Genomic DNA, 21,401 nt, shown 5'->3' with positions numbered 1-21,401 from the left:
CTCCCTACTCCCCCCTCCCCCTCCCCCTACTCCTCCTCTCCCCTCCCCCTCCCCCTACTCCTCCTCTCCCCTCCCCCTACTCCCCCTCTCCCCTCCCCCCTCCCCCCTCCCCCTACTCCTCCTCTCCCCCCTCCCCCTACTCCTCCTCTCCCCCCTACTCCTCCTCTCCCCCCCTACTCCTCCTCTCCCCCCTACTCCTCCTCTCCCCCCCTACTCCTCCTCTCCCCCCCTACTCCTCCTCTCCCCCCCTACTCCTCCTCTCCCCCCCTACTCCTCCTCTCCCCCCTCCCCCTACTCCTCCTCTCCCCCCTCCCCCTACTCCTCCTCTCCCCCCTCCCCCTACTCCTCCTCCTCTCCCCCCTCCCCCTACTCCTCCTCTCCCCCCTCCCCCTACTCCTCCTCTCCCCCCTCCCCCCCCTCCCCCTCCCCCTACTCCTCCTCTCCCCCCTCCCCCTCCCCCTACTCCTCCTCTCCCCTCCCCCCTCCTCCTCCCCCCCTCCTCCTCCCCCTCCCCCCTCCCCCTACTCCTCCTCCCCCCTCCCCCCTCCCCCTACTCCTCCTCCCCCCTCCCCCTACTCCTCCTCCCCCCTCCCCCCTCCCCCTACTCCTCCTCCCCCCTCCCCCCTCCCCCTACTCCTCCTCCCCCTCCCCCCTCCCCCTACTCCTCCTCTCCCCCTCCCCCCTCCCCCTACTCCTCCTCTCCCCTCCCCCCTCCCCCCTCCCCCACTCCTCCTCCCCCCTCCCTCACTCCTCCTCCCCCCTCCCTCACTCCTCCTCCCCCCTCCCTCTACTCCTCCTCCCTCTACTCCTCCTCCTCCCCCCTCCCTCTACTCCTCCTCCTCCCCCCCCCTCTGCTCCTCCCTTTCCTCCTCCTCCTCCCCCCTCCCTCTACTCCTCCCTCTCCTCCTCCTCCCTCTCCTCCTCCCTCTCCTCCTCCTCCCTCTCCTCCTCCTCCCTCTCCTCCTCCTCCCTCTCCTCCTCCTCCCTCTCCTCCTCCCTCTCCTCTTCCTCCCTCTCCTCCTCCCTCTCCTCCTCCCTCTCCTCCTCCCTCTCCTCCTCCTCCCTCTCCTCCTCCCTCTCCTCCTCCTCCCTCTCCTCCTCCTCGCTCTCCTCCTCGCTCTCCTCCTCCTCGCTCTCCTCCTCCTCGCTCTCCTCCTCCTCCCTCTCCTCCTCCCTCTCCTCCTCCTCCCTCTCCTCCTCCTCCCTCTCCTCCTCCTCCCTCTCCTCCTCCCTCTACTCCTCCTCCCTCTACTCCTCCTCCTCCCCCCTCCCTCTACTCCTCCTCCTCCCCCCTCCCTCTACACCTCCTCCTCCCCCCTCCCTCTACACCTCCTCCCTCTACTCCTCCCTCTACTCCTCCTCCCTCTACTCCTCCCCCTCCCCCTCCCCCTACTCCTCCTCCCTCTACTCCTCCCCCTCCCCCCTCCCTCTACTCCTCCCCCTCCCCCCTCCCTCTACTCCTCCTCCCCCCTCCCTCTACTCCTCCTCCCTCTACTCCTCCCCCTCCCCCTTCCCCCCTCCCTCTACTCCTCCCCCTCCCCCTCCCTCTACTCCTCCCTCTACTCCTCCCCTTCCCCCCTCCCTCTACTCCTCCCCCTCCCCCCTCCCTCTACTCCTCCCCCTCCCCCCTCCCTCTACTCCTCCCCCTCCCCCTCCCTCTACTCCTCCCCCTTCCCCTCCCCCTCCCTCTACTCCTCCCCCCTTCCCCTCCCCCTTCCCCTCCCCCTTCCCCTCCTCCTTCCCCTCCCCCTTCCCCTCCCCCCTCCCCCTTCCCCTCCCCCCTCCCCCTTCCCCTCCCCCTCCCCCTCCCCCCACCCCCTCCCCCTCCCCCCACCCCCTTCCCCTCCCCCCACCCCCTTCCCTTCCCCTCCCCCTTCCCTTCCCCTCCCCCTTCCCTTCCCCTCCCCCTTCCCTTCCCTTCCCCTCCCCCTTCCCTTCCCCTCCCCCTTCCCTTCCCCTCCCCCTTCCCTTCCCCTCCCCCTTCCCTTCCCCTCCCCCTTCCCTTCCCCTCCCCCTTCCCTTCCCCTCCCCCTTCCCTTCCCCTCCCCTCCCCCTTCCCTTCCCCTCCCCCCCTCTCCCCTTCCCCTCCCCCCCTCTCCCCTTCCCCTCCCCCCCTCTCCCCTTCCCCTCCCCCCCTCTCCCCTTCCCCTCCCCCCCTCTCCCCTTCCCCTCTCCCCCCTCTCCCCTTCCCCCCCTCTCCCCTTCCCCCCCTCTCCCCTTCCCCCCCTCTCCCCTTCCCCCCCTCTCCCCTTCCCCCCCCTCTCCCCTTCCCCCCCCTCTCCCCTTCCCCCCCCTCTCCCCTTCCCCCCCCTCTCCCCTTCCCCCCCCTCCCCTTCCCCCCCTCTCCCCTTCCCCTCCCCCTCCCCCTCCCCCTTCCCCTCCCCCTCCCCCTTCCCCTCCCCCCTCCCCCTCCCCCCTTCCCCACCTCCCCTCCCCCCTTCCCCACCTCCCCTCCCCTCCCCCCTCCCCGTCCCCCTCCCCCGTCCCCCCCCCCTCCCCCTCCCCACTCCCCCCTCTTCCCTTCCCCTCCCCCCTCTTCCCTTCCCCGCCCCCCTCTTCCCCCCCCTTCCCTCCCCCCCTTCCCTTCCCCCCTTCCCTTCCCCCCTTCCTCCTTCTCTCGCCCCACCCCACCCATCACCACCTCACCCCACCCATCACCACCTCACCCCACCCATCACCACCTCACCCCACCCATCACCACCTCACCCACTCCCGTCTCACCCACTCCCGTCTCACCCACTCCCTCCCACCTCCTCGCCTACTCTCTCCCTTATGCCCAGCATCTGGCCTTCTGGGCTTTGTTCCACCTGGCACCTGGTCAGGTCAGCCTGAGGATCCTTTCTCTCTGAACGCAGGAAGGACCTGTGTGCGGCCATGAACAGGCCCTGCGAGACCCTGGGCCTGTCCCACGTGGCGGGCATGTGCCAGCCGCACCGCAGCTGCAACATCAACGAGGACACGGGCCTGCCGCTGGCCTTCACGGTGGCCCACGAGCTCGGACACAGGTACCGCACCTGCTCCCGTTCCCGCACTAACGCCCCAGCTTCCCCTGCCAACCCGGGGGCACCAGGCAGCTGGGCCCACGGGCCACAGGATCCCAGGGAAGCGGGCCTGGCCGTGGCCTCACGTTGTCCCTGCGATGTCCCCACCCACACCGGGCTGCTTCCCTGTGAGATGTGGGGAGGCCCACGCGGGTGCCTGTGGGCCTGGCTCGGACCGAGTCCCAGTTGGTGTGGGGTTGAGACGACCGGAAAGTCACCAGTGTCTTTAGCTGTCCCTCCGCGGTGCGCTCAGTGCTTGCGTGTTGACTCTCGGTCCCCCACACCTGCATGTCTGATTGCTCTGTGACCCCAGGCAAGTGCCCTGCCCTCTCTGGACCTTGGTGTGCCCCTTGTTGCTCGAGGGGGTTGGACTCACTGATGCTCAGGGCTCCTCCAGCCAGCCTCTCTGCACGACGTGTGTGTGGGCCACAGAGAGGCCTGGTGGTCAGAGATGTCGGCGTCATCATTCACCTGCTCTGGGTTCCTTGAGTGACAGCCACGCGTGCAGGGCCTCGAAGCCGCCCGTGGTGGTCAAGAGCGCTCTGCCCCAAATCTGCTGTTCCCTGGCTGTGTTATCTTGGCTAGTTTCTGGGCCTCTCTGGGCAGTTCCGAGAACTGAGCAAGGTGGGGTTTCTGAAAGCGCTTAGCACGGCGCCTGGCACGTAGTAAGTCTGAGCAAAGAGAATCATTCTTGTCTCCTTCCCCAGGATGGCGTCTCGAGAGTTTCTCTGTGACAGGGCAGCTCAAACTCCCTTAAATTCAGGGCACGGTGGGACCCGTGTCATTCCCTGCTGGGGACCAGTGCGGATGTGGGGACAGCCGTCCCCCCGTGCCCCTGGCTCGTCACTGTGGGTGCCCCTCGGGCTCAGTAGGCTGCCCCCCGCCCCCGCCCCCGCCCGTCCACGCTCTGGGCCGGGGAGGCTGAGGCTCCGAGAGGGGTCGGCCTCCCGAGGCCCCACGGCGGTCTGGAGGCAGAGCCGCCCGGCGGCCCCGCAGCTCACCGGCCCCCGGGGCCTGTGCTCTCACGCAGTTTTGGGATTCAGCACGACGGAAGCGGCAATGACTGCGAGCCCGTGGGGAAACGGCCTTCCATCATGTCTCCACAGCTCCTGTACGACACCGCCCCCCTCACCTGGTCCCGCTGCAGCCGCGAGTACATCACCAGGTTCCTGGAGTAAGTCCGCCGGGCCCGTGGGGGGCTGCCCGGTGTCAGGGAGGCACGGGCGGGGCCGCCCGGGCTGGACCGAGAGGTCCCCCAGGCCATCTCCGCGTTGTGCAACCCCACAGGAGGGAGAGGGGTCGTGGGGACCTAGGGATGGGGCTGGGGTCGAGCACTGGGTTTGGGACGGGACGGAGACCCGACGGGGCACGGCCCCGGCCGCTTGGCCACAGGGTCCTGGGGAAAGTGCCGCCGGAGGCACCGAAACTAAAGCCTGTCCCCTCTTTCTGATCCTCTCAACTGGTGACCGTGTTTTCGATTTGCTATTTAACGTTGTTCTCGGCTAAGGAAAATTTAAAGATGTAAGTTATTAGCACAGAATTTTTCACAGTGCCAGTTGTAAGTAGAAGTAGGAGAACGGACCTCGGGTGCAAGGCCCCAAACGACACGACGCATACCTGTAGCTCCCTTGACCAGAACAGCAGAAGTGTGTACGAAAGGAACTGGGTGGGTTTTATTCCGCTTCCTTTTTTTTTTTTTTTTAATGTTTTTATTTATTTTTGAGACAGAGAGAGACAGAGCATGAGCAGGGGAGGGGCAGAGAGAGAGGGAGACTCAGAATCTGAAGCAGGCTCCAGCCTCCGAGCCATCAGCACAGAGCCCGACGTGGGGCTCGAACCCACGAACCGCGAGATCACGACCTGAGCCGAAGTCGGACGCTCAACCGACTGAGCCCCCCGGGCGCCCCATTTTTTATTCCACTTCTTAACACGTGGGTGCTCTGGCACCGCTCCCCGCCCTCGGCTTACGCTGGCCAGTAAGCGGGGTCTGAAGGGAAGAGGGTCTGGGGGTCGGCCCGTGGCCCCCTCTGCATCCTCCCTCCTGGCGTGTGGGGGGCTGGGACAGGGAGGTAACGCCGATAACACGGGACGACAGGGTTTCTGGGTCATTCGTGGTTCTTAACACGTCACTGCCTTCTGTCCACATTGGAAGCACGTGCTGATTCCAGCAGGCAGTGTGGCCTCTGTTCCCGTTCCTATCTAGACCGGGTGCCTTCTGGGCCTGCCCTAAAATTGTCCCACGGGGTCCTCCTGCCGCTGACTTTAGAGGGGGTGCTTCTTTGTTCTGGCGGAGTAGGTTCTGAGAAAAGGTGCGTGGAGGTAAGGGGTTTGAAGTGTCTTTATTCTACCCTCACACCTGATCGAGCGTTTGATTTGGTATCAGCTTTGGGCTGTCAGTCGCTCTTCGTCAGTGTTGAGAGGCTTTGTTCCCCGGCGCCTGGGCGGCTCAGTGGGTTGAGCGTCCGACTCTTGATTTCAGCTCAGCTCGTGATCTCACGGTCTGTGAGTTCAAGCCCCACTTTGGGCTCTGTGCTGACAGCAGGGAGCCTGCTTGGGATTCCCTCTCTCCCTCTCTTCTTCTCTCCGTGTTCCTCCCTTTATTGTTCTTCCATGAGCATGGGATGTCTTTCCGTTTCTGTGTGTTCTCCCCAGTTCTTTTCATCGGCGTTTTATCGTTTTGCTGTGCGGAAGTTTTTTTACCTTGACGAGGTCCCAGTACTCTATTTTTGCTTTTGTTTTCATTGCCTCAGGACATACCTAGAAAAGAGTTGCCACGGCTGATGTCAGATCACTACCTGTGTTCTTTCTTCTCTGGGATTTTTATGGTTTCAGGTCTCGCGTGTAGGTCTTTAATCCGTTTTAAACTTACTTTTGTGTACGGTGTAAGAAAGTGGCCCAATTTCTTTTTTTTAATTTAAGAAATTTTTTTAAGTTTATCGTTAAGAGAGAGAGCAGGCAGGGAGGGGCAAAGAGAGAGGGAGACAGAATCCCAAGCAGGCTCTGCACTGTCCGTGTAGATGGAGCCCGACTCGGGGCTCGAACTCACAAACCGTGAGATGGTGACCTGAGCCGAGATCAAGAGTTGGTCGCTTAACCGACCGGGCCACCCAGGTGCCCAGAAAGTGGTCCACGTTCATCGTTCTGCATGTTGCTGTCCAGTTTTCCCAACACTGTTGAAGAGACTGCCTTTTTCATACTGTGTATTCTTGCCTCCTTTGTCCAAGGTGAGTTGTCCGTGTGACCGTGGGTTTGTTCCTGGGCTTTCTGCCCTGCTTCATTGATCTGTTTTTGTGCCAGCACCACAACGTTTGGATCATTACAGCTTTGTAACGTATCTTGAAGTCTGGCGTTGTGATGCGTCCAGTTTTGTTCTTTGTTTTCGAGGTTGTTTTGGCTATTTGGGGTCTTTTGTGGTTCCGTCCACATTTTAGGATGGTTGGTTTTTGCTCTGTGAGAACTGCTGGTGGTGTTTTGACAGGGATTGCGTTGAATGTGTAGACTGTTTTGAGGAGTAGAGACATTTTAACAACATGTGTTCTTCTAATTCACGAGCGTGGAAATCTTTCCATTTCTGTGCGTTCTCTTCAGTTTTTTTCGTCCGTGTTTTACAGTTTCCAGAGTGCAGGTCGTTACCTTGATGAAGTTCATTCCTTGGTGCTTTGTTTTTGGTGCAATTGTAAATGGGGTTGTTTTCTTAATTTCTCTTTTTCTACTTCATTATTAGCACACAGAAATGCAACAGATTTCTGTATATTGATTTTGTGCCCTGAGATTTACTGAATTCACATATCGGTTCCAGTAGATTCTTGGTGGACTCTTTCCAGTCTTCTACGTACAGTATTATGTCATCTGCAGATACGGAAAGTTTTACGTCTTCTGGCCAACCTGGATTCTTTCCATTTCTTTTTCTTATCTGATTGCTATGGCTGGGACTTCCAGTACTGTGTACTGTGTTGGATGAAACTGGTGAGAGTGGACATCCTTGTCTCGTTCCTGATCTGAGAGGAAAAGCTCTTAGCGCTTTATCATTGAGGACGATGCTAGCTGTGGATTTTTCATGTACGGCCTTTATTAAGTTAAGGAACGTTCCCTCTGCACCTACTTTGTGGAGAGTTCTTATCGTGAATGGATGTTGTACTTTGTCCAATGCTTTTTCTACGCCTGTTGGAAGGTTCGTGGGGTTTTTATCCTTTCTTGTATTCATGTGATGTATCATGTTGATTGATTTGTGAATCGTGCAACCCAGAAATAAATCCCACTTGATTGTAGCGAATGATGTTATAAACGTATTGCTGGATTCCGTTTGCAAGTATTTTACTGAGAATTTCTGCGTCCGTGCTCATCAGAGATACTGGCCTGTAGTTCTGTTTTCTTGTGGTGTCTTTGGTTTTGGTATCGAGGTAATGCTCGCTTCGTAGAATGAATTTGGAAGTTTTCCTTCCTTTTTAATTTTTTGGAACAATTTGAGAAGAAAAGACATTAACTCTTTAAATGTTGGTAGAATTCACCTGTGAAGCCATCTGGTCCTGGACCCGATGTTGGGAGTTTTTGATGACTGATTCAGTTTCATTGCCGGTGACTGGTCCGGTCAAGTTTTCTATTTATTGCTGATTTCTTTTTGGGAGGTTATATGTTTCTAGGAATTCATCCATTTTTTCTGTGTTGTTCAATGTGGGCATTTGGTTTTTTGTAATTACAACCCTTTGTACTTTGGTGGAGTCCGCTGTATTTCTCCTTTCATTTCTGATTTTGTTCGTTTGAGTCTTTTCTTTCCTCTCCTCCCTCCCCCCCCCCCCCCGCCTTTTGTCTCTCTTCTCCCCCCCACCTCTCTCTCTCTCTCTCTCTCTTTCTCTCTCTCCTCCCTCCCCACCCCCCCGTCTCTGTCTCATTCTCTCTCACTGGTTTGATGAGTCCAGCTAAAGGTATATCAATTTTGTTGATCTTTTCAAAGAATCTGATCTGTATTACTGGTTTTTTTTTTTTTTTTTTTATGTTTCTCATATTTATTTCTTGTCTAATCTTTATTCTTTCCTTCCTTCTGCTGGTTCAGGGTTTTGTTTGTTCTTCTTCTGGCTCCTTTACATGGAAGGTTGAGCTTTTTCATGCTGCTTTAGACCTGGCGGATGCTTTTAACCTACAACTGCCTGTCCTTCAGCCCCTGGAAATGCTCTTGTGTCATTTGGTAATTTCCTTTTCTCCTTCGGGAGCTCTTTGACCTTCAGCTGCTCTCTCATGTTGTGAGTTTTGACTTTTTTACTGGCTTTTACCTGTTTTCTGGGCAGCATCCACGTGCTCACCTTTCTATTAAGTTTTTTGTACTTTTAAGCTCCTGACTTCCTCCTCCTTATTGTCACGTTTCCATACTTGTTTCCTGTTTTTTCTTCCTGAGGTTATTCTTTGTATGGATTTAGTTATTTTCTTCTCCCTGCATTATCTTTCTTTAATTTTAAAAAATCTGTCACATTTGGGGCACTGGCAGGCTCAGTCAGTTAAGCGTCTGACTCTTGATTTCAGCTCAGGTCATGATCTCATGGTTTGTGAGTTCGAGGCCTGTGTTGGGCTCTGTGCTGACAGCTCAGAGACTGCTTGGGATTCTCTCTCTCCCTCTCTCTCTCTGCCCCTCCCCTGCTCTCTCTCTCTCAAAAAAACTAAACCAAAACTTTCATATTAGAGGTTTTAAACTATCTGAGGTCCTGTCACACACAGGGAGGGGCACAGGGACACTGGTTGGCAGGTGTTTCTGAGTCCGTGCAGGGGACTGGCCGAGATGGGGCTGTGTCCTCGCTAGGTCGTCACATACCAGTGTCTAGAGCCCTTTTATGGAGTGTGTCTGTTTCCCCAGGGAGGAACTCTCTTCTTGTCCTGGGCGTGTAGGTCTGGCTGTGGCTTCTGGCACCCAGGCTGGGGGTGGGGGGTGGGGGTGGGGGTGGCGCGTAAGGTGGGGAAGGGGGCTTGGCAGCTTGTAGACTTAAATTTGTCCTCATCTCTGTCGGTCTGTCTGTAGGTCACCCTGGGCCAGATCCTCTGGTTCACCCTCTTCAGAAAGTGGTCCCCACCCTCTGCAGGTGGCCACATGGGGTTGGGAGCAGGTGTGGGGTCTGAGGTCTCCTGTCCCCAGTCTTGCTGGCGCTCCAGCCTCCATGGCTCCCTGGGGCCCTAAGACTGAGCCTTGCTGGGGTTCTGCCTCTGGGTGGTTTCTCCCCATTGGACTTGGCTTTTGACTCTCACTGCTTGACCGGCTGCTCTCCAGCCTCCCAGGTCTTGCTAACCTGTTGCACGTGCCGTTGTCACCTCTCCCTCGCCTTTTGTCCTTGTGGACCTCTGCCTCGTTTACTCCCTCACTGTCCTGGGCTGCAGGGAGGGAGTGGAGATCAATCTGCCATATTCTTCTAGAAGTCGCTCCGTGTGGGGTTTAAATGTGTGTGTCGGGGGGCGCTGGCCCCCGACGGAGGAGGCATTGCTGGGGTGAGGGAGGAGGCGGAGAGGGGTCGTGGATGATGGTTAGGGCCTGGACTCTGGCCCCAGCTTTTCCTTGTGTTGACAGACGTGTTCCATGGGGCTCGTGACGGGCCTGCCTCTTGGGTGGCTGTGAAGGTTTGGCCCGCAGACACGTCAGTGTCCAGCACGTGGCCATGCACGTGGTTAGCGCTCAGGGCTTCTAACTGTTATCACCGCTTGTAAGCCACAGAGAATATGGGCCTGAACCAGGGCAGCAGCCTGGGCATGTGGGTCAGGCCTGAAAAACACCCCAGGGGCGTGTCTCCTGCCCCACTTGGGGGCAGAGAATAAGGGGCCAGGCTGGAAGATGCGCTCCCCTCCCCGCAGCTCCCCCAGGGCTGTTCCCAGCGGTCCCCACCCAGGGAGCGCCCCACCCCCGCGCCCTGCCCCCAGGACCCACAGACACACAGGGGTCTCTGTGCTCACATTCAGCTGCTGGAATGCGTGAGGGACTTGGCTTGGGGCCTGGAGCGAGGGGTGGGGTGAGCAGGCCGGGGCCTGGGCCGCGGGGCCCTGAGGAGGGCTGCAGGGGGGCGGTGGCCGGAGAGAGGCGCGCCCGCAGTGGAGGCTCGTCTCCTCAGGCCGGCCCCCGCGCCTGCCCCCCCAGCCTGGAGGCCCAGGAAAGCTGGAAGGAGGGGGCTCACGTGGCAGGCGTGGACCAGCCCGTCCTCAGCCCCTCTGCCCGCCTGTCCTTGCGGGGGGACTGGGACGGGCTCCGCCCTCGGGGAGCGGGGCAGAAGGAAAAGACGCACAGACGGTGCCGAGTGGGGTGAGGCAGTGTTCCCTGGGTTTGGGGGAGGCCCCGCGGTGCCCACGGGCCCCCTGGGTCTCCCCCCCCCGCCCCCCGGACCGGATGCTTCTTGGCCCCCACCCATAGCAGCAGGTGTGTGTCCCCCGTGCGAGGAACCTGGCGGTGAGCTGGCCGGAGGGCTGGTGCGGCTGTTTATACCTCTGTGGTTTCGGTCCCACAGGCAGCCTCAGCCTCCTGTGTGAAGGCCCAGGGAAGGTGAGGGACGGCCCAGGCCACGCGACATCTGGAGCTGGGCGGGGAGCCACACTCGGGGCTCCGACTCCCCATCAGCACTTGGGCCCGAACGCGGCCCTGATTCTGGTGTTGGGTGCTGGAGGGTCCCCCGACGCCCCCAGCCTCTCGCGCACACGCAGAACGGACCAGATGGGCTGTTGTCACTCCAGCCGCCCCGCCCACAGGACCTGACACGTGGCAGGTTCCAGCCAGGAAACAGCCCGGGGGTGGCCCCGGTGTGGCCTTGGGGTGAATTAGACTGCAGGTTGGAGGAGCCCCCAGGCTGGGTCTGAGCTCCCCCCAGGCGGTGAGCCCTCCTAGCCCATATCCTGAATTGCAGGACAGAAGGAGTCCCAGGGTCCTGCTGACGCTTTGCCCCAGGGCACAGGCCCAGGGAGCCCCAGACCGAGGTCAGCAGTCAGAACACTGCTTTCTCTCTGCCAGGGCTCAGCTGCCATGGATTTGAACTTGCATTGGGGTGAAGTATTTGAGGTCAGGCTTATGGACGGAGGGGAGGAGCTGTGCCCCGGGCAGCCCAGCAAGTGGACGCGTGTGGCCACTGGCAGCTTGGGCCTGGCCTCAGACTCTGACGTTACCGCTCTCCGGTGTGACCCAGGGCCAGTGACGCTCTGCCCTGGGGGCCCTGTGTGTGTGAGAAGGGGATTAGATTCTGCCCAGGGTGTTTGAGGAGCAAGCCAGGACCTGGCCTGTGGTCACCTGGGGCCGAGGGCTGGGTCCCACAGCTGTTCTTTTGCCACCGCCCACCTGACAGGGTCTGTTTTCTGCTAGCACAGATGGCCCAGGTGATTTGGGGGGAGGGGTCCTCAGGACCCTCAGCGGGAGTCCGGTCTCCGTGTTCACTGCAGCGCTGGGTGGAGCTTGGGGCCTGCCACCAGCTGGGGGACTGAGGAGACCCCAGACCCCCACCGCATCTCACCCACGGTCCCAGGGGCTGATGGCCCCCGGCCTCTCCCCACACCCGCCTGTGCGCTGGCCTGCGTCCGTCTCCCAGCCTGTCCCCATCCTGTGGTGTCTCCTCTGTGCCTCCCCGCCGGACCCCAGCACCCACCCCCTCCAGCCTTCTGACCCTAACCAGGAACCTCCACTCAGCTGGCGCCCCGCACCTCAGGCTGGAACGCCGGAGGGCTTCTGCCTCCCCCTGCCCTGCCTGGCTGGGGTGTCCGTGCTGCCCAGGCCGGCTACCCATCACCCCCGACCTCAGTTCTCCCCAGCCACTGCCGCCCCGAGGGAGGGAGGGAGGGAGGGAGGCCCCCGGACACTTTTCTGACTCCTGCATGATGGCAGTGAGCCCTGGGCTCGTTGGTCAACATGTGGGCCTGGCAAGGGCAGCAGGATGGTCACTGGCCCCCAGAGGCAGTAGCTGCGCACAAGGTGCCCGTGGAGAGATGTGCTGGCATAAGTGGGCCCGAGCTGGGCCTGGGATACCTTCTGTCTCTGTGCTCCCTGCCTGCCGATCAGGGTTCCCTGTGCTTCCAGGGGGAAGGCAGGAGTAAATGAGGGAGTGATGGGCAGGCAGGGCTGCCTCAGGCTCTCCCAGGCTGTGGTCCCCCACAGAGACCCTAGATCTCAGCCCGGGGTGGGGTGTCAGAGGCGCTGGCTGCTGTATCAACTGTGGCCTGATGCTCTCCAGATCCCTCACTGACGTGGCCAGGGCCTCATGCGGGGAGGGGGGGGGGGGAGGGAGGGAGGGAGGGAGGGAGCCTGCAGGAATTCAGAGCAGGGCCAGGAGGGGGATTGGTGGTCTGGAGGCTTCTGAGGCCGGGCCTTTGGGCTGGGGATCCAGGAGACAGTCCTCACAGGAGAGTGCTAGAGCACCGTGGGTGGGAACCGTGGCCCTGGGGGTGGGGCCAGTTGGTTAGGGAGCCTGAGTGTGTCCGGAGACACGGAGACCTGGAGGGAGCAGGAAGGCCTGAATGCTGGGCCGGGGGTCTGGGCTGGAGGTCGGAGGGGAGGCTGGGGTGAGCGAGGAGGCTGCAGTTTTCCTACAGGTTTAGTGCTCTTCCCTCCCCGCCGCGCCCCGCCCTCGCCCCGCCCTCGCCCCGCCCTCGCCCCGCCCTTCCTCGCCCTTCCCCGCCCCTCCGAGGCCTCCCTGATGGGTCTCTCAGGCTGTCCCCCTTGCCCTGTCCCCTGTCTCATCTCTGCAGCCGGGGGTGGGGCCTGTGCTTGGACGATGCTCCCACCAAGGATGTCATCGACTTCCCCTCGGTGCCACCCGGGGTCCTCTACGACGTGGGCCACCAGTGCCGCCTCCAGTATGGGGCCTATTCGGCCTTCTGTGAGGACATGGACGTGAGTGTGGGCACAGGTGGGGGCGGGGCTACCCTCCGCAGCCTGCAGCGCCTGCGCTCGGCCCACACCCCACACCCCACACCCCACACGTGATGCTGGGGGACTCAGCCTGTGGGATCCGCCTCGGGCTGGGTGGCTACACACCCAGCTCTGAATTCTGGGTGGACCATTTGCCAACTGTGCGGCTTTGGGCGAGACCGTCACCTCCCAGGGCTGGGTTAGAAGAGGCAAAATAAAACCCTGGGGGAGACCCCCCGCCCTGGGGGAGACCTGCCCGAAGTGAAGGCCTTCGTAGCCTTGTTAGAGACCCCGGGTTTGGTGGGGGTGAGGGTCTTTCTAAGGGAGTGGGTGGGGCTGGGAGAGGTTAGGGCGGGTGAGGGGTGGAGCTGGGAGAGGAATGGGCGGGGCTGGGAGAGGTAAGGGTGGGGAGGGGGTGGAGCTGGGAGAGGTGTGGGCGGGAGGCTGGGAGGGGGAGTAGGCGAGGCTGGGAGATGTATGGGCAGGGCTTGGAGAGGTGGGCGGGGGGAGTAGACGGGGCTGGGAGAGGTAAGGGTGGGGAGGGGGTGGAGATGGGAGAGGTGTGGGCGGGAGGCTGGGTGGGGGAGTAGGCGGGGCTGGGAGATGTATGGGCAGGGCTTGGAGAGGTGGGCGGGAGGCTGGGCGGGGGAGTAGGCGGGGTTGGGAGATGTATGGGCTGGGCTTGGAGAGGTGGGCGGGAGGCTGGGGAGGTGGTGGGGCTGGAGGCCGTTCTGAACAAGCCCCAGTGCCGGGTGCCCCCAGCGCCCCTTGTTTGGGAGAAGATGGGAAGGGCCCTCTGGGAATCCCATTTGCGGACCCCCACCCTGTGCCAGCCCCACGCAGGGTGGTGAGGGGTGGGTGGGTGGAGGCAGCAGGGAGGGGTCAGGGCATGGCCTGTGTCCTCCCTGCAGAATGTGTGCCACACACTCTGGTGCTCCGTGGGGACCACCTGTCACTCCAAGCTGGATGCAGCTGTGGACGGCACCAGGTGTGGGGAGAGCAAGGTAGGGGACAGTGTCAAGTGGGGGGGAGGGGTGGGGCTCCCAGCGTGCCTCTGCTCTGCAGGCAGCCTTGGCTCAGGCTCTCGGAGCCCAGCCTCTCTGCCCTGTCCCGCCTGCGCGCTGGACCAGGAAGTCGGCACCTGGGCTCTGTCGTTTCTGTGCGACTCCACCACTGGGAGGAGCCTCCTCTCTCCTTGGTCTTGTCCTCTGCCTGCCCCGGCCCCCCAGCTGCCACGGTGTCACCAGGGCGGGATGGCCGACTGGCCTGGGTGCGCGTCTCCACCTAGTCGGCTGTCTCGGTAGTGGTGTCTGAACGGGGAGTGTGTTCCTGTCGGCTTCCGGCCTGAGGCTGTGGACGGCGGCTGGTCGGGCTGGAGCGCCTGGTCCGTCTGCTCGCGGAGCTGTGGTGTGGGCGTGCAGAGTGCTGAACGGCGGTGCACACAGCCTGTGTGAGTGTGGGGCTGGGGCCACCCGGGGACGCGGCGGCACCGCGCTCACCGTGCGCTCACTCTGCCTCCCCCCCCCCCCCCCCACAACAGGCCCAAGTACAAGGGCAAGTACTGTGTGGGCGAGCGGAAACGCTTCCGTCTGTGCAACCTGCAGGCCTGCCCCCCCGGCCGCCCCTCGTTCCGCCACGTCCAGTGCAGCCACTTTGACGCCATGCTCTACAAGGGCCAGCTACACACCTGGGTGCCGGTGCTCAACGACGGTGAGCCCTGCCGCCCACGGGGAGGGGCCGGGGGGGCGGGTGGCAGGAGCCGGGACCCCACCCCAGCCGGGCCGTGCCGTCCCTGGAGCCTCCAGCCGGTTCCTGACACACAGTGCGACGCCCGCCCCGGCTGTCCCTCACGGCTCTCCCTTTGGGCCCCCAGCCAGCCCCTGTGAGCTGCACTGCCGGCCTTCGAGCGAATACTTTGCTGAGAAGCTCAGGGACGCTGTGGTGGATGGCACCCCCTGCCACCAGGGCCGGCCCGGCCACGACCTCTGCATCAATGGCATCTGCAAGGTATGCCCGACAGGAGGGGTGTCTCCCACACCAGCTGCCCCGGGTTCCCTCCTGGTCCCCCTCTGGCCCCCGTCAGCAAAGGCCACCCCCCCCCCACCAGCACTGGAGCCCCTCACAGGCGGACCTTGTACCCCCAGCCCCTGCACCGTGGCCCCCTCCCCTCCTCCCTGCCTGCTGTCTGAGCCTCTGAAGCTTGGCCCGCACCTGCACAGCCCCTGCCGGGAAGCCAGAGCCCGGGTCAGCCTCCTACTGGCCGAATGACCCCAGCCAGTGGTGTCCTCTGAGAGAGAAAGTGGCCGGTTCTGCACCCCTGTCACCAGGTTCGGTGATGCCACTGCAGGGGCATGCAGGGCCCCGAACCTGGCAGATGAGTGTCAGTAATGCCGGCAGCGTGTATGCTCGCTTCTGGTGTCAGCCCCGGCCTCTTCCCCACCCGTGTCCCAGCCACTGTCCCCCACCCGAAGCACTGGGGCCCAGAGTGGCAGGGACGCGCTTGCCTGGGGCCTCTGATACAGATTCCTGTTTCCGGGAAACTTTCGTCCACACTGGGGGAGCTCCTGGGGTGCCAGTGCCCCGCCTGCTGTAGCTCTTTGTGAAAGGCGCCCCCCCCCCCCGTACCTCGTGCCCCCTCAGCATGGCCTCACTGCACGCGTGGATCCCCCCGTGTCACACCCGGGGACAGGCGGAGTGGGGCCTGCTCCCACCCCGGCGGACCCTGGCGGACCCTGGCGGCAGGGGCCAGGGAGGGCTGCCGGCTGGTGGCCAGGCACTGGGGCCTCCCTCCCGTGTGTTCCAGAACGTGGGCTGTGACTTCGAGATTGACTCGGGTGCTGTCGAGGACCGCTGTGGCGTGTGCCACGGCAATGGCTCCACCTGCCACACCGTGAGCGGGACCTTCGAGGAGTCTGAGGGCCTGGGTATGCGGTGGGGGGGGGGGGGGGGGGGGGGTGTCCTCCTGACTCGGCAGCCCTGCCTGATCCCCAGGGTCCTGCCCGGGTTAGAGACCGGAGGCAGGGAGACCACCCCCCTGGGTCCTCTCAGGCGTCGGGCACCTTGGCCCAGACACAGAGACGTGTACTCAGGGGAGTCCTCCTGCCCCGGGGACCCCGGGTTGGCTGATGAGGCTTATGGGTGGCGCCAGCCCCTTTAGAGGTTACCGCCTTCTTGTGAGGCTTCAGAGAGCCGCCCCCCCAACCCCACCCCCCCAGCCGTGTGAGTGCCGGCTGCGTGTGCTGGGTGAGGGGGGCTTGAAGGTGAGGAGCTCACAGCGACAGGTGACGAAAGCTTTCAGCGTGGCAGGTGCAGTTGTGGGGGGCCCAGCAGGCTGTGAGGAAGGAGGTCCTGACCTGGGGAGGTGAGGGGAGACTTCCTGGAGGAGGGGGGAGTTTAGCTGGTGCGTGAAAGACCCAGGTGAGATGGGAGGAGCGTTTCTCGCAGGAAAGAGCTGTGTCCCCAAGGCCCGGGTGCATCTCTGTGCAGGCACCTGTAAGGAGCGGGGCCTCGGGCGCTGGGCCAGGATGCTCGGACCCTGGAGCCCCATTCATACCCCAGCAGGCCCCTCGGGCACGTTACTTAATCTGTCTGGGCCTCAGTCTCCTCATCGGTCAGATGGGGGTGACGGTAGCCCCTGCGTCACTGGGTAAAGCGCATAGAGTCAGTGAAGGAACGGGAACGGGCTGTGTGGGCAGTACGGAGGGTGTCCCCGGGAAGGGCCCAGCCAGCCTAGGCATCCGGGAGAGGCGTGAAGGGGCATGGGTCACGGGGGCAGGATTTGAGGGTCCCCTCTAGGTTTAGGTGACCTAGGACACATGGGACCCTCTGCCTTCTGGAGGAGCTCGGGCCCCCGGGCTGGTGGTGGGACCTTTGCCGTCAGCAGGCCGGGTGGAGCGGGAAGGGGGGCGAGGGAAGGGGACGGTCAGCCTCTTAGCGTCTGTACGCCCCCTGGCCAACAGGGTACGTGGACGTGGGGCTGATCCCGGCTGGCGCCCGTGAGATCCGCATCGAGGAGGTGGCTGAGGCCGCCAACTTCCTGGCCCTGCGGAGCGAGGACCCGCTCAAGTACTTCCTCAACGGGGGCTGGACCATCCAGTGGGGCGGGGACTACCCGGTGGCGGGCACCACCTTCACGTACGCGCGCACAGGCAACTGGGAGAACCTCACGGCCCCCGGCCCCACCGACGAGCCCGTCTGGATCCAGGTGCCTGCCTCCTGAGGCCCAGGGTGGGGGGAGGAGTCGGGCCCCGGGGGTCCAGCACCGCCTGCCCCACGGCGAGACCGGGCCCTGGGCCTCTGCCTCCCTTCCCCTGTCTCTAGGACAGCCCCACGTTGTAGCCCCAGGGCCCAGAGGTGGCTGGGGCTGGGTCCCTTCCAGTGATCGCTCTGGGCAGGTAGCAGGACGCCTCACGCTCGCGGGGCCACCTCATGTTCGCGGGGATGCCTTGTGCTCGTGGCCCTGGGTGGGCGGTGGGGACGCCTCGTGCTCGTGGCCCCAGGTGGGCGGTGGGGACGCCTCGTGCTCGTGGCCCCGGGTGGGCGGTGGGGATGCCTCGTGCTCGTGGCCCTGGGTGGGCGGTGGGGACGCCTCGTGCTCGTGGCCCCGGGTGGGCGGTGGGGACGCCTTGTGCTCGTGGGGCCCTGGGTGGGCGGTGGGGACGCCTCGTGCTCGTGGGGCCCTGGGTGGGCGGTGGGGATGCCTCGTGCTCGTGGCCCTGGGTGGGCGGTGGGGACGCCTCGTGCTCATGGGCCACCTCGTGCTTGTGGCCCCAGGTGGGCGGTGGGGACACCTCGTGCTCATGGGGCCCTGGGTGGGCGGTGGGGATGCCTTGTGCTCATGGCCCCGGGTGGGCGGTGGGGACGCCTCGTGCTCATGGGGCCACCTCGTGCTTGTGGCCCCAGGTGGGTGGTGGGGACGCCTCGTGCTCGTGGCCCCAGGTGGGTGGTGGGGACACCTTGTGCTCGTGGGGCCCTGGGTGGGCGGTGGGGACGCCTCGTGCTCATGGGCCACCTCGTGCTTGTGGCCCCAGGTGGGTGGTGGGGACACCTCGTGCTCATGGCCCTGGGTGGGTGGTGGGGACGCCTCATGCTCGTGGCCCTGGGTGGGCGGTGGGGACGCCTCGTGCTCGTGGCCCTGGGTGGGCGGTGGGGACGCCTCGTGCTCGTGGCCCCGGGTGGGTGGTGGGGACACCTCGTGCTCGTGGGGCCCAGGGTGTGCAGTGGGGACGCCTCGTGCTCGTGGCCCTGGGTGGGCGGTGGGGACGCCTCGTGCTCGTGGCCCTGGGTGGGCGGTGGGGACGCCTCGTGCTTGTGGGGCCCTGGGTGGGCGGTGGGGACGCCTCGTGCTCGTGGCCCTGGGTGGGTGGTGGGGACGCCTCGTGCTCGTGGCCCTGGGTGGGTGGTGGGGACGCCTCATGCTCGTGGCCCTGGGTGGGCGGTGGGGACGCCTCGTGCTCGTGGCCCTGGGTGGGCGGTGGGGACGCCTCGTGCTCGTGGCCCCAGGTGGGTGGTGGGGACACCTCGTGCTCGTGGGGCCCAGGGTGTGCAGTGGGGACGCCTCGTGCTCGTGGCCATGGGTGGGCGGTGGGGACGCCTCGTGCTCGTGGCCCTGGGTGGGCAGTGGGGACGCCTCGTGCTCACGGGGCCCCTTGCCCACCCGCCTTAGCTGCTCTTCCAGGAGAGCAATCCCGGGGTGCGCTACGAGTACACCATCCACAGGGAGGAGGATGGCCACGGCCACGGCCAGCCGCCCGAGTTCTCCTGGAGCTACGGGCCCTGGAGCCAGTGCACGGTCACCTGTGGCACAGGTGAGGAAAGGGGTGGGCGCGGTGCCCGGCTTCAGCCTCCGGCTGGCTGCTTACGTGTGGCTCTCGGGCCCCCGTGTCCAGAGCGGGGCCGCCGGCAGCCCTGTCCCTGGGTCCTTCGGGGGAGAGGCCGGCACAGGACCGGACACGTGCTGAGCGCCCGGTATGTCTCAGCTGCTGGCACTGTGTCCCCAGAGACGCGCCGGCTGCCCCTTCCTTCGTTCTCACTGCTCAGCAGGCCCCTCACCGGTGCTTCTGTCCCACGCCGGACACCGGACCCTCGTCCTCACAGTCTTCCGTGGGCTCCTTCCTCCACTTCCTGCTGCAGACGGGCTTCGCGGCTCCTTCCTGGGCGGCCCAGAGCCTGGTGCTCCCTGGCTGCTGCCCCAGGAGGGGCTTCGCAGGGGAGGTGGGGAGGAGGGAGCCAGGACCACCGGCGTGTCCCCACCCCCGCTCTGAGCCTCTGGGCCCAGTGGCCCGGTCCCCACACGCACTCATTTCTTCCAACTGTATGAGACGTGTAACAGTGTCGCTGACCCCTGTTCCCCGGGGCTCGTCACCCCCAGTGCCCCTCAGTGTCCAGGGATCTCAGCATCAGGAGTCTGGGACAGACGTCTGCTCGTTCCTTTTTAGTTTTTAGTTTTTTATTTTGAGAGACAGCATGAGTCGGGTGGGGGGAGAGGGAGAATCCCAAGCAGGGTCCGCGCTGTCCGCGCAGAGCCTGACTTGGGGCTCAAACCCACGAACCACGAGATCACGACCTGAGCCGAATAAAAAATCGGACCCTTCATCGACTCAGCCACCCAGGTACCCCTCAAACATTCCTTAAAAAACTCGTGTGATGATAAAGTGGAAACCGACACACGGAAACCTGGCAGAAATTTTCAAAAGCTGTTAAAAAGTATCCTGTCCCATAGAGCGTCTTTATGTTTACAAACATGACCGCAAACCCGTTACACCGGGCCCTGGGGGTCAGCGGACGGCCGCTTCACAGGTGGGCGGCTGAGGGGCGTGTGGCGCTGCAGGTCGTGGGGTGCCAGCTGGAGCACCAGTGCAGGTGGCTCGGGGTGGCCTTAGGGACCCAGGACCTCTCTCCCCGTCCAAGTGTTCCCCTCACGTGTGTCAAGGTAGCCCCGCCCTCCCCCTTCTTGGGGTCCAGGCAGGAAGAAGGAAGGGGCGAGGGGCTGACCCCCGGGGGAGAGACTCGTGTCCTTTACTCCTTGTGTCCTTCCCTCGCGCACGGGAACTCCCATGGGGAGTGTTCTCAGCGGGCCCTCGCAGAGAACCAGAATCCTGTTAGGGGAGGAGGAGTGGACGGGACGGAAGGCTCGGGCCAAGGAGACCTGGTCTTCTGGCCTGTGAGGGAAGCAGGGGAAGGCAGTGGACGGTCCTGCCACCGGAGACAGTGTGGGGTATGTGTCCGAGGGGAAGAGTGCAGTCGTGCGAAGGCCCAGAGGCAGGCGGTGGCTGGGGGACAGGAACAGTGACAAAGGCGGGCTGGAGAGGAAGGTCTGTTCGGGGGTCTGGTGAGGGGCCTCGCTCCGCCTCTTCTGAGCGCTGACCCTGCTGGGAGGGGGAGGCTGGGTTGGCACGACCACGTGTTGTCCTCACACCCTGGTTTCGAGGCGGGTGTTACTGTTCCTCCCACTTACAGATAAATACACGGAGGTTCAGAGCGGCCAGGCGAGCCACCCGAGCCTCCCAGCGAGGACGCCAAGGGGCTGGGCCCTCAACGCCACGAACCGCCACGCTCTGGTCCCCGTCCGGGGGTGGAGGCGGAGGCCTTGTTCCGGGAGGGTTCTAGAGGAGCGGGTGTGGCCTTGTCTCTGGGTGCGGGGCAGCCCGGGCAGGGGGCACCCTGGGTGCCGGGCCCAGGCTGAGCCCTCGCGGCCCCCCAGGTATGCAGAGGCAGACTGCGCGCTGTAGTGAGCGACAGGTGGGGCCCGTGGACGAGACACACTGCGACCCCCTGGTCCGGCCCGATGACCGCCAGAGGCAGTGCAGCGAGGAGCCGTGCCCTGCCCGGTGAGCCCGCCCTGCCCGCTCCTGGCCCTGCCGCAGACCCCACGTCCTGGGCCCGCGGGAGGGGCTGAGGGAGTGGGGCTAAGGGCCCGGGTCGTGGCCACCGCCACCCCAGCCTGGAGCAGCTGGCCTAGGATGTCCCTGGTCACTAGGGTTTGGGCCTTGCCCAGCCCCCCAGAGAGGTCCTGTCACTGGGCTTCGGGGCTTGCAGCTCTGGGAGATTGTCCCCTGGGCCCTGACCCGACCCGCCTGTGCCCGGAGTGCCTGGGAGATAGTCCCCTGCGTCCTGACCAGGCCCGCCTGCACCCCGAGTGCCTGGGAGATTGTCCCCTGGGCCCTGACCCGACCCGCCTGCACCCCGAGTGCCTGGGAGATTGTCCCCTGGGCCCTGACCCGACCCGCCTGCACCCCGAGTGCCTGGGAGATTGTCCCCTGGGCCCTGACCCGACCCGCCTGCACCCCGAGTGCCTGGGAGATTGTCCCCTGGGCCCTGACCCGACCCGCCTGCACCCCGAGTGCCTGGGAGATTGTCCCCTGGGCCCTGACCCGACCCGCCTGTGCCCAGAGTGCCTGGGAGATAGTCCCCTGCGTCCTGACCCGACCCGCCTGCACCCTGAGTGCCTGGGAGATTGTCCCCTGGGCCCTGACCCGACCTGCACCCCGAGTGCCTGGGAGATTGTCCCC

The 21,401-nt window shown here is 63.7% G+C and overlaps 1 protein-coding gene across 1 annotated transcript in view; it reads left to right on the top strand.

The window, feature by feature from the left end:
• Nucleotides 1-21,401, top strand: part of ADAMTS7 (ADAM metallopeptidase with thrombospondin type 1 motif 7) — a 48,486-nt gene that overhangs the window by 15,655 nt on the left and 11,430 nt on the right. Inside the window, 11 exon segments of the mRNA XM_045448539.1 lie at nt 2,856-3,005; nt 4,072-4,215; nt 12,729-12,873; nt 13,803-13,895; nt 14,196-14,341; nt 14,432-14,601; nt 14,765-14,898; nt 15,695-15,815; nt 16,851-17,095; nt 18,557-18,698; nt 20,594-20,720. Coding sequence (XP_045304495.1) covers nt 2,856-3,005; nt 4,072-4,215; nt 12,729-12,873; nt 13,803-13,895; nt 14,196-14,341; nt 14,432-14,601; nt 14,765-14,898; nt 15,695-15,815; nt 16,851-17,095; nt 18,557-18,698; nt 20,594-20,720 — 1,617 coding nt within the window.

The sequence above is a fragment of the Leopardus geoffroyi genome, chromosome B3 (assembly GCF_018350155.1).
Source record: "Leopardus geoffroyi isolate Oge1 chromosome B3, O.geoffroyi_Oge1_pat1.0, whole genome shotgun sequence".
NCBI lineage: Eukaryota > Metazoa > Chordata > Mammalia > Carnivora > Felidae > Leopardus > Leopardus geoffroyi.
Note: the sequence above shows the minus strand (reverse complement) of the source record. Positions and strands in the feature narration are given on the sequence as shown.